This window comes from Urocampus carinirostris, chromosome 2 (genome assembly GCF_059441175.1).
Source record: "Urocampus carinirostris isolate Australia breed hairy pipefish chromosome 2, RoL_Ucar_1.0, whole genome shotgun sequence".
NCBI classification, from domain to species: Eukaryota; Metazoa; Chordata; class Actinopteri; order Syngnathiformes; family Syngnathidae; genus Urocampus; species Urocampus carinirostris.
Genome location: NC_142350.1, coordinates 46,747,335 through 46,760,170, shown reverse-complemented (window position 1 = coordinate 46,760,170; position 12,836 = coordinate 46,747,335). Strand labels below are relative to the sequence as shown.

At 38.3% G+C, this 12,836-nt stretch overlaps 1 protein-coding gene across 5 annotated transcripts in view; it reads right to left on the bottom strand.

Annotated features, from left to right (window-relative positions):
* The window catches only part of grik5 (glutamate receptor, ionotropic, kainate 5), a 245,682-nt gene that overhangs the window by 53,958 nt on the left and 178,888 nt on the right, over window positions 1-12,836 (bottom strand). For all 5 annotated transcript variants that reach the window (XM_088326779.1, XM_088326775.1, XM_088326778.1 and 2 more), the window contains one exon: window positions 5,682-5,789. In XM_088326779.1, coding sequence (XP_088182905.1) covers window positions 5,682-5,789 — 108 coding nt within the window. The remainder of the gene's footprint in view (window positions 1-5,681; window positions 5,790-12,836) is intronic.

Here is a 12,836-nt window from a genome sequence, read left to right as displayed (position 1 = left end):
AGGGCAAGGAAAAACTTAAAAACCTCAGCATGAGGAAAATGAAGAAACCATTGAGAAGGGGTCGCACATGAGGCAATCTCCCTTCCAATCGTGGTTGGTTGGTTCCATTTTATTTGTTTCCCAAATTACAAGGTACCACAAAAACAGTCCGTGGCAAAGCAGCAACGATTTTACTTATTCGCACCTGAGCTGAACTAAATCGACCGGCTTTTGAGGAAGGTTGATATAACACACTTTCAGAATTTGGTTTATGAAAGCATGCACACATAAAATGCGCACTCTTGACTTTTCACATCCGTTCCACTTGACAGCAGGTGGGCGTCGTGCTAGGTGGGAGGACTGAGGCGTCGCTATTTCTATTCCTGTCAAGGTTTTTTATTCAGGATTTGCAATTGTCTCCGCAAGCTTTTTGTTCTCCGCAAAGTTAACGGGGGCGACGAGGAGCAGCTATTACGGGGGCAAATTTGAGAGAAAGGGTAAACATACGAGGTTTTCTAAAGAGATTTACAAATAAAATTGATGAGTTCAGATCACTAGCTTCAATTAATGAAGAAAGAGAAAGCCATTGTAGGAAGCAATTCAGCCAGTAGCATATTGGCAATCCATGATGCCGTAATGCAAACCAATAGCAGGCCAGCATCTGAAATGACATCGGCCGAATATTCCAGAGACGTAACTCATCATACGCAAGAACACCGCAAAGATTGTAATTTACAAGTTTATACGTTTTTAGGAATGCAAAATAATTGTTGTTGATCTCATATAGTGGGGGAAATGCCATAAAGAGGGGTGTAAAAAACATTGAAAACATATCCTGAAAAAGAAAGTGGGGATGCTATATCACATGGGGGGAGAGGTACACAATGAAGCTTTTGTCACAAGGCGTATAAACCTGTTTCAGATTCAGATCTACTTTATTGTCATTCTAGTACACGTGTATACAGAACGAAATGTCGATACATCTGACCCGCACAGTTTCCTTGAATGTACAGATATAAATAAAATGTTGTATTGAGTTGTAGTATTGAGTGCTAATAATATACTAAATAATTATGGCTATGTATAGTTTGATATTTATTTTTATGAATGCATTTTTGGCATCCTAAAGTAATTACATCACCACACTAACATCATACCTGTCAACCTGTACGGTTTTGCCGTACAAAGTACGTTATTTATGCATTTTAAGACGAGTAAGACGTACAAGGAAATCTGTACGAAAAAAGGCAAATCTGTCAATCGCATGCGTCTGCCACTAAATATGAATAAAATGATGACCCCCACACGTGGTAAGCTTTCTCTCCTGGCTTTGATCTCCGGCAAAACTAACATAAAATGCGACAGAAACAAAATGAAAATAAATCCAAACAGTTTGCCAACATCATTGTTGCCGGTCCATGTATTCCCAAGCCTGCACAAAATTTAGTCATTTTATTCATATTTAGTTTCTTTTGTCTTATTTTAGCATATTTGGTATTGGAGTAATCCAAAAGTAATTGAAAGTAATCCAGCTAAAGTAACCCTACCCAACCCTGTATATATATATATATATATATATATATATATATATATATATATATATATCATTAGCTGCACCGCTTATCCTCAGTAGGGTCGCGGGGGTGCTGGAGCCCATCCCAGCAATCATCGGGCAGGGGACACCCTGAACTGGTTGCCAGCCAATCGCAGGGCACACAGGGACAGACAATTTGCCCGCTCATTCACACCTAGGGACAATTTGGACCGGGCAATCCACCTGAAATGCAAGTTTTGGGGGGCTTATTTAGTCTTTGGAATGTGGGAGGAAACCGGAGTGCCTGGAGGAAACCCACGCAAGCACAGGGAGAACAGATCTTGGCAGTTGACTGTATTTCACCATTCCCTAGCTTTGTTTTCAATTATTTTAGACCCGCTCGCTCCGCACCTTGTTGTCCTGCCAGCCGTTTTAAAATTGAAATATGTGTCAGACGATGGCATAATTTATTCATTAAATACTCATTTATTCTAAGTCATCTATAATTTCTTCATTTATTAAGTCTTGATGATTTGACTTCATTTATTCAGTCAAGATTAAAGACATTTTTACTATTTCAGTTGTGATTTATTTCATCGCCAAAAGTGGGCTCGAGTGTTGTCGTATCAGTACATAGACTTACTGTATATGCTTGCATATATAATGAACCTAGAACTACCCTAAATTCCGGACTATAAGCCACTACTTTTTCCCCAAACTTTCAACCCTGCGGCCTATTCAGTGATGCGGCCAAGTACAAATGGTAAGATTTAGACCGCTGGAATATATGCGTCGAGGAAGAATGCAACTTCTTGGCTTGACTAGCGGCGAGAAATCTTTCACTAAAATTGGCCGCATGCGAAAGGCAACTTTTTCGCAAGTCTGCCAGTGGATCCTGACAGCGTGGGGCAGCATCAAAAACTCCACCATCACCAACGAGTTCCGAAAAGCCGGTCTGCTGCGTGAAGGAGAGGAGGGCACAGAATCAAGAGTGGATGAAAGTTCCAGCGACAGTGACAACCAGTGTTCCCTCTAAGCTGCGCGTGTGCGCAATTGCGCCCTGCTCCCACATTCTCAGCGCACAAGAAAATCTAGCCAGCGCACAAAAATGAGGGCTCAAAATGACTAAATAAGAAGCGACTTAAGTCAAAGTTACAGTGCATAAAGGTAAAAATACACGGGATCCCCTGACGTTGTGTCCTAAATGCGGTATTTTGAAGTGGAACGAAGTTGAGTAAAGTTAGTAGATTATGTCGGGAACCGGCTTCTTCGGGTCGGCTCACTAAAAGGAACCGGCTCTTTAGGGACCTAAACGGCTCTTCAGGTTGTTTTTGCTTCTTTAATCCCAACACGACCAAATATTAAGTAAAATTATGAACAAAATGACTTAAAGGAAGGGGGGAATAGAACAAAAAAAAATGAAAAAGTAGTGAAAAGCTGAGAAAAAAAGAAACAAAAGGAAGAAAAAAAAAGATGGAAAAATTTAGAAAAAAAGCCAGAAAAAAGGAAAAGAAAGAAATGTAGGAAAAAAGTAAATAGAGAACAAAAAGAAAAAAGTAACAGCTCGGAAAAAATAAACACAAAGATTTTTTTAAAGGAATTTTAAAAAAAATAGAAAAAAAACACAGAAAAAAAGAATAAAAAGTTTGTGTTGCATTCAAATAAATTTCGATTCTCCTTTCGATAAATAGATATCAGGCGGAGCCGTGTAAATAAAAAGTGAATCTTGTTGCCAACATTGTACTTCCACTAAAAAATCTGATTAAGTACAGTTCTGTATCTTACAACCGACTAAATAAGCCCCCCAAAATGTTAATATTATGCGACAAAATATATCAGGAAATAAAAATAAATGGATATCTTGTGAAAGAATTGTAAGAACAAACGACGTTTGTAGGCCGTACAACATTTGCAATAGTACATGAGTCAATTTATTCAAAAAAGAAAAATAAATTTGCATTTCCGGAAACTCAGCAAAATGTAACTTGGTGTCAAGTTTTGAACATGTTTAATAATGAATCATCTTGCCACACTTGGGATTATGGTTGCCCACTGTAGTTTCAAGCGTTGCTCACCGACTTTGTGTGAACGCTCAGACCCGTGGAAAATTAGAGGGAACATTGGTGACAGCGCAAGTCCGGCTGCGGTAGCATGGGACGACGTCTATATATTTCCGACACTGAGGAAGACGACTTTGATGGCTTCAGTTTTAAGGAGGAAGATGAGGACGGTTTACCGTGATATTTACAAGTACAGTATGTTTTTTTAACAGACCCGTTTACTGTGTTGCAGGCGTGTTGCTAGCATGTTGCTACCAGTATCTCCCCTGTCACAGGCACTGTTTGGGATGAAAATTATATTATTATTATTATTAAAGCTTTGAAAACTCTCTCGGTTTACCGTCTTTCTTTGTAAATATGTGTAACCATATATAATATGTATTTGCAACTGTATATTTTTGTAATCTATTTATTTGTATATATTTTGGCCACTTATTCTGGTATGTTTTGCACGGGCGAATTAAAAAGAAGGGGCGTAACAAACGCAGGCTGACGGGAAGTGGGGACCGGTAAAGGTGAGTGTTTGTGGACACGGCGGACAATAGTGGATATATATTTTTCCCACCCTTATTTTTGGAAATATACACTTTTTTCCTTGGATTATTTTCTACGGGACTCTGCAGTTCTGCATCAAACCTTAAGTACCGGTATCATTTTACGTTCATTTTGCCGGCTGTGATTTTTGGACTGTATACTTTAATGAAGGATATTCAGTTACAATCGCGGGACTTAAAGTCGGGTCTGGGTTAATTTTGTGTTTGTGTTGCATTTTTTTAATGTGGGCGCATGCGGCTTGTATACAGGTGCGGCTTGTGTAAGTACAACATCGATTTTCCTCTTAAAATGTGGTGGGTGTGGCTTATGATCTGGTGGGCTCTATAGTCCGGAATTTACGGTACATAATGCTCTAATCAAAGGGCCGGCTTATATGCGCATAAAACAAAATGAACACAAGATGTTGTAAGACAAGCAACCTAATGGCCCACAGCCTTGCCGTGTCCTCGATCGGTAAACGGAGTGTTTTAGCCCCTAATTAAGCCTCCGAAGAAGGTCGGTGCAAGCAGCAAAGTTGCTACAGGTGAAAAAAGAAGAGTAGTGCGTACAACTATTGCATTTAAGAAAGAAATAATAGCAAAATGAAGAAGGTGTGCGAGTTTCCCTTCTTTCGAGGGAATAGAGCATGGCTTCTGCAGACCACCACAAAGGTAAGAAATCCTATTCATAATTATTTTCTTTATCCTTTAACCGCTCACCACTTTTTGTGGAGACCCGGGTGCTAAATGACGTGTAAACGACCTGATTTTTTTATTTTTACACGTTCTTGTTAGCGTAATCTTTCGTACGGAAGATTACGCTAACACAAACGTACGATTAGCCTGGGTTAGCTTCATGTTTACGTTCATGGTAAACATTCAGGGTGTTGGAACGGATTATAACGATTTTACATTACTTTTAATGGGAAAAACGATTTTCGGTGATCGAACAAATCGGTTTTCGATCAGGGTTCTGGAACGGATTATGGTCGAGAACCGAGGTTCCGCTGTATGACTCTCACCTTTTTTAAGAGGGGTTAAGCTCCTGCTAAAATCTTGTACCAAGCACGCAAGGAGAACAAAACATGCGATGTAGGCTGATATGCAAGTGTATTCGGTACTGTTCAAATACTTTCGGTTTTGTTTAACCCTCGGTAAGTATGAGAATGATTGGAAGCAATTTTGCTCTTCTGAATTTGCCACAGCCATTGTCCATCGTTAATTTGTGCCCAGAATATTCTGTAAATAAAACCTTTCGAGGTAACTAATCGTCATCTCCAGTCCTTATTTAATACCCTACCTTATTGCAACCAAGAATAGAAAAAACACGCAGAAGGAAAAAGTCGATTTACAACACAGCCCAAGGCGTTTTAATCAAGGCCAATATCATCATTTGTTCCTCGCACTCAGGAAATAACTGAAAATCATTGAGGTTATTTTGACGCCAATATCGCCACTTGCTGCAAAACCGACTTGAGTGCGAAATAAAAATCCAAAGACGTAGAAAATGGAAACACACACACTCTGCCCTCCATGATGTGTGTCTGCCCTCCTGCAGGGAAGGGCCGACCTTACCAGAATGGTGGTGACAATGAGGGTCTTGTTAGCCAGCGTCTCCGACACGTTAATATCAAGACTGGTGGAGTTCATCGCCAGGGTATTGTTGGAGTACCAGATTCCGATCTAACCGCAAGCAAGAAGAAAAAAAAGACATCAAAAAAAGAGAGAAAATGTTCTTTGTAAGCAAACAACGGAAGAGTAAGAACAGCATGATTCAATTGTCAAAGGTGACAACCACCTGAATCACTGTGACACAAACAAATAATAACAGATAAAGTAGGCGATAACGCAGACCGCAGAAGGAAAAAAAGGAGATTTAAGGTGCTGAAATGTCTTGAGAAAGATGGCTGACATGGAAATAAAATGCAATAATTGCAGGAGTCAATAGAAAGTGAGTAGAAATATTTGTATTAGATAGAATATTTTTCTAAGGCATTGTCACTGAAAACTATCGATGAATGGATAAATACATGAGTGAATAGATAAATCGATTGATGGCTGAATAGATACATGAAAGGATAGCTCTCTAGATAAAGAGACAGCTGTCCAGATAGAGAGATAGATGTCTAGATAGCTGTAGAGATAGATGGACTTACAGACGGACAAACGGACGGACGGCTGGATTTATAGATGGATTGATAGATACATAGATGGTCTGCTAGATATATAGGATGACAGGCTGAATGATGGATTGCTCAAATGATAGATTGATAGCTAGATGATAGATAGCTCAAGTAATAGATGGACAGCTAGATTGATAGGTGGACACACTGAATGATAGATAGCTAAAACAATAGCTAGAATGATAGACAATGGACAGATAGACGGGTGGACGGGTAGATGGGTGGATGAATGGATGAATTACTAGATAGACAGACTGACTGATTAATAGCTAGAACGATAACTGGAATGATAGACAATGGACAGATGGAGAGCTGAATGGATGGATTTATTGATGGATAGCTAGATGGACAAGTGGACAAACAGATAAATGGATAGATGAATAAATACATAAAAAAAACAGATGATTCTAACCCATTGGAAGATCGTCTAATTTTTCTTATATCAAATTCGTTTTTTCATTTCTAGAATGTCACTGAAATAAGCAATCCCCAAAATGTATAAAATTATTTGACAAAAAATGTGTTCATTTCATGGGTTTTTCTTATTTTTGATTTTTTTTTCTCATTATTTTGTATATATTTCTCACTTTATGGTATACGTCTGTTTGTAAAACCATATAATTAAAAATACATACATTATTATATGATAATAAAACCAATGCCACAAAGAAGAAGAAAAATGTTCTGCCAATATCATGTCAAATCACATCTATTTGCGTAGCCGTTAAACACAAAGGACTACAATTACACCATCCCCAGATCTTAAACCAACATGCGGGCAAGGAAAAACTCAAAACCTCAGCACGAGGAAAATAATAAACCCTGGGAAGGGGCCTCAAAAGTGGTAATATCCCCCATATATATAGTCATTTAATTTTTTTAGAAACCTTGACAACTTTACCTTCTTATATTCCAAAATACTTCTTTCCTTTTTGTAAAATATGCTTTTTGGTATTTTTTCAACATTCACTCACTCAAATGGGGCTCTCAATTCATTCAATTTGGTATTTTGTCTAAAAGAATACATAAATGTAAAGGTATTTGTTAATGGAGGAAGCCTCAAAATCTTTGGGCAAAATTATTTTACATACCCTTACTCATCTTGACGTAACTTTCCAATTTATGTCGCGCAATATCGAAAACTCCACACTTTTCTGATATTAACATGTACATTTTGGTGGGGTGGGAAGCACGGCGGCGCAGTGGTTAGCACGTGTGCGGCACAGTTCTGAGGTCATGAGATCGAACCTTCCTGTGTGGAGTTTGCATGTTCTCCCCGTGCTTGCGTGGGTCTCCTCCAGGCACTTCGGTTTCCTCCCACTTTCCAAAAAAACATGCATGTCAGGTTAATTGCCCGGTCTAAATTGTCCCTAGGTGTGAAAGAGCAAGTAAATGGTTTTCTCTCTCTGCGTGCCCTGCGACTGGCTGGGAACCAGTTCAGGGTGTCCCCTAACCACTGCCCGAAGACAGCTGGGATGGGCTCCAGCACCCCCGCAACCCTACTGAGGATAAGCGGTGCAGATAATGGATGGATGGATGGCGGGGTGCATAAAAAGGGAAAACCCCATTTGTCATTTTTTGATATCTGTAGCATATGCACACTTACAGCAAACAACAAGGCACTCTAATTCAACAGCAACAATAGTGGATACAAACACTCTCGAAAGGTAAAACCATGTTGTAAATCCTAAAGCCTCGTCAAGCCTACATTTGCTTTATTGGGCTAACCAAATCAAGTGGATGGATTTTTCTTTACTAGCGTCTCTGTACGTAATTCACGTTTATGTGACACTCAAGTCGCTTTAGCGCATAAGTGCGCCGTCACTAGAGCACAAACAAAAGCCATTGTTTTGGTGCTATATCAAAAAAACACAGCACAATTTTTCTTTCCCCTCATCCCATTCTACCGTTTTATTCAGCCGCCGCCGAGCTGAAACGTTAATTATAACGATTGAGACTGCAAATTAAAGAACAGCGGCGTTTTATCGCCTGGCATTTGGCGCTAAACGCGGGGGCGCTTGCAAAATAAGCAAGGGGGGGTCGAGTCAATGAAGCACTCTCCGGCTTCAATTAATCTCACTTTTGAAAGGACACGGACGTATCGTTCATGTGTGGCTAAATAAATACATAAACGGTAAATAAAAAACTTGAATTTCTTTATTTAAAAATCAGCATTTGATTTGGGAAAAAGATAACTAATTACCATATATACTCGCATATAAGCCGACCCATCACTTTAGAACTGCCACATACTAAAATAAATACATATGCAAAATATTAATGAAATGTGTACCTAAACATAAATATTACAAGTTTTAGCATTTAATTCAATAAGCATATAACTACCATAAATAATCACGTATAAGCCGACCGCCTACTTTGAAATAGCCACAAGCTAATCGAAATATGTACCCAAAACAATAATGAAATATGTACCTAAACAACCATAATAATCTAAATGGGGGTTGACAAAGATTAATATACTGCTACTAATAATACAATTAAAACTGTTTTTCCTTTATTGTACCTTTAAGCACCATTTTTATATCTGGATGATTTCCTTCTTCAAAATGATTGACGATGTCCCTGCTTTATACTTTTCCGACCCCTCATCGTGAAGTTTTTTAGGGCCCGTTATCATAGACAAAAGGGGCAATAAAACGAAAAACACATTAAAATGATATGTGGCCCCTATCAAACACAATCGTGACAGTCCCATTGAGTGGCTATGACTGTCTTACTGTCTGGTGTTGAAGTTGTTTTATGCCCATACAAGCAGACCCCTTCATTTCAGTATTGTACTCTTTAGTAATCTTTCTCAACTGGTACTGGGATCGAAAAGTGGGTCTCAGACCAATTTTTAATGGGTCGTTGGCCTTTGATTTTGCAAAAAAAATGCTAAGAAGAAAAAAAACAGGGGGTCGATTAAACCTGTAACACTATATGATGATGGTGCCCTGCTCGATCTCTTCTTCCTCTTCAGTCAGACCGCATTTCATTTTATTTTGATTTTGTTGGTTTTATTTCCTTTTTACGTCCTTAGAAAGTGAGTGATGAGGGGAAGGAAAAGTTAGGATTGGTGACAACTGGGATCGAGAGGAAGAAAGAAACAAAATACAGAAATGGTGTAAGGGATTTTGCAATTGCAAGTGCTGCAGGAAGGTACAGTAAAGAGAGATTGCATAGAGCACAGGTGTCAAACGGGCGGCCCGCGGGCCACATCAGGCCTGCTAAGGGATTGAATAGGGCCCGCGAGACAACACTCAGAGAAGCGCAAGAGAAAAACAAGCTGCAGTTTGAAATATGTCAACTTGATGTTGCCAAAGCCAGGTGCCTCGAAAAAAGACACTGTACTTGTATTTCTTTCTCTCTCTCTTTTCCACCCCTTTTCTCCCACTCTGTCTCTTTCACTCTCTGTGTCTCTCTTTTTCTTTTCCTTTGTTGCTCTTTGTTTCTTTCTTTCTGTGTCTTTTTAACTTCTTTTGCTTCAACTTCCTTTTTTCCTTTTCTCTCTTTTCTCTTTCTCTCTTCCTACCTTTTGCGCTTTCTTTTCTCTTTTCTCTCCTTCTGTCTTTCTATTTCTCTTTGGATTTTTTTCTTCCTCTCCCTTCCTTTTTCCCCTCTCACGACCTTTTATCTCTTTTGTTTCTCACACTCTCTCCCTCTCTCTCTTTTTCTTTCTTTGTCCTGCCCTCTCTCCTTTTCCCTCCCTCTTTGTCTTATTTCTTTATCTCTCTTTTTCTTTCTCTTTAATCTACGAGTCCGGCCCCCGACAGAATGTTTGTTTAATCGTGTGGCCAAAGAGAGGGAGAGGGGATGGAAGAGAAAGAAAGGGATAGGGACAGAGAAATAGGGGCAAACAGAAGGGGGGAAGAGGCCAAAAGAGGGAGGGAGAGAGATGGAGAGAAGACAGAGAGAAAGGGAGAGAGGATAGAAAGAAGAATGAGGGTGAGCTAGAGGGTCAGAGAGTGAGAGAGGGAAAGAGGGGGAGACAGAGAGAAGGTGAGAGAATAAGAGAAAGCAAGAGGGATCAGGAGTGAGGTAGAGCAGGAAGGACAGAGAATTTGAGAAAGGGAAAGGGGGGAGAAAGAGAGGTGGAAAGAGACAGAGAAAGAGGAGAAAAGCGAGAGAAAGAAGGACAGAGGTAGAGCGGGGAGGACAGAGAATGTGAGGAAGGGGGAGAGAGAAGGAGAGAAGAAGAGTGAGGATGGTAGAGAGAGAGGGAGAAATTGAGACAAAGGGAGAGAGGGAGGTAAGGTGGGAGAGAGAGAAAAGAGAGACAAGAGAAAGAGAGAGAACAAAATGACATACATACATATAACGTCAACTGTAGTGGGTTGTAATCAAATCAGGATTGTTTTGATTGATTACAGGAGCCCGAATATATTCGGAGTTCATCCTCAGCTCCCTAAAGTCATTATTGAAATGAGGAAAGTGCAGCGAAATTGTTACAATAGAGTCCAACGATAAAAATCCTCTCCATGTAATGAACTAGCCGTCGCAAAGGCCTTTTGTCCGCACGGCAGTTCAAAGGCAAACCTTCAAAATTGCTTCCTTTATTCATGGTTATTATTCTTGGGGGTAATATAAAGCCACTCTATACAGGACACGGAATCGGGGTGAATATTGAGGGGCGGCAGATGAAATTTAAAGATATTTATTTTAGTTTCATTACAGTCAAACTACACTGCTTTTGGGTTGTTTTATATTCTATTAAGCATGTTTTAGGGTGACTCTGTTTTTTGGGGTCGAGCAGAATAGCATATTTTTGGGTTTTAAATTTAAACAATATTTTGTTGGTTGTTTTGTAGAATATAATCCTTATTTTTTATGATTAAATCCAAAATATTAACTCATAAGACCTATTCATGTTGAATCAAATCGGGTTTTATTTATTTTATTTATTTTATTTATGACTGTACTATGACTGTACTATACTATAAGTTTAATTGTTGTTTGTTCTTTGTCTTTTTTTTTTCTTTTTCTGTTTTTTGCAGTATCTTTTATAAATAAGCTAAACAGTTTTTGGGGTTATTTTTAGTAAAAAATAAAATAAATAAAGTAAAATATAAAAATGATACTTAAAAAATAAGTTGAATACATCTAAATAAATTAGGCTATGGATATTTTTTCACTTAAAGACTCAAAGATAATTCTATTAAGGGTGATTGTTGTTTGTTTTTTGTCAATTTGTACTTTTGTCAGCTTTTAATCTAAGCATGACATAATTTTCTGTATTTTATTTAAAAGGTTTTGGGTTGTTTTCAGTAAAAAAAACATTAAAAATAAAAATCCAATTTAAAAAATATAGCAAATTCATTTCAATTAATCAAGTTATGGATCATTTTATTTTCACGAAAAGAGTCAAATATAATTCCATTAAGTTTGATTTGTAGTTTTCTCTTTTTGTTGTTGTTAATTTTTACTTTTGTCAGCTTTTTTATATATATATATATATATATATATATATATATATATATATACTGGACTGTCTCAGAAAATTAGAATTTTGTGATAAAGTTCTTTATTTTCTGTAATGCATGTTTTTGGAATGTGGGAGGAAACCGGAGTGCCCTGAGGAAACCCACGCAAGCACGGGGAGAACATACAAACTCCGCACAGGAAGTCTGGAGCTGGATTTGAACCCACGCAGGAGGTTCCCATGACTTGAACTGTGCTGCACATGCGCTAACCACTGCGCCGCCGTGCTGCCCATATATATATATATATATATATATATATATATATATATATATATATATATATATATATATATATATATATATATACATATATATGTATATATATTAATAAATCAGGGTTTGGATATTTTACTTAAAGATTCAAATAAAAGATTCTATTACATTATATGATAGCTTCTTTTTTAATGTCAAACATGTTTTGTCTCTTTAAGCACAATGTAAATGTAGGTATTTAAAAAAATAACATAACTTATTTTGTTGGGGTTCTTTTCAACTGTTACAAATTTCTGCAGCAAGGCTTTTAACTAAGACAAGAAAGTCTGATCACATTACCCCGATTTTAGCTAACCTGCGATGGATCTCTGTTACCTTAAGATGTAATTTGTAATTTTAAGGTTCTGTTGGTAGTATACAAAATCATGCATGGACTTGCTCCCTCATATCTTTCAGATTTAATTTCCCCCTATGTTCCGGTCCGGAGCCCTCGCTCTGAAAATGCTGATCTACAAGTGATCCCAAGAGCCAAGAAGAGATCCGCAGGTTCGAGAGTGTTCTCCATTCGGGCCCCGGTGCTGTGGAGTGCTTAGATTTGATCTGCAACCTCAGTGGAACTGTTTAAATCTGTGTATTATTTGTTATTGCGGCATCCATTGCAGCCTGGTCATCCTGTAAGGGGGAATAATCTCATGTCCGGTCTCTTAGGGTTAACTTCATTTTCCTCATGCTGAGGTTTTTGAGATTTTCCTTGCCTTCATGTAGCTTCTAGATCAGGGGATGGTGTCATAATAGTCTGCAGTTTGCAATAATCTGTGGTCTGTGCAGTCTTTTAAGACTCATTGTAATTG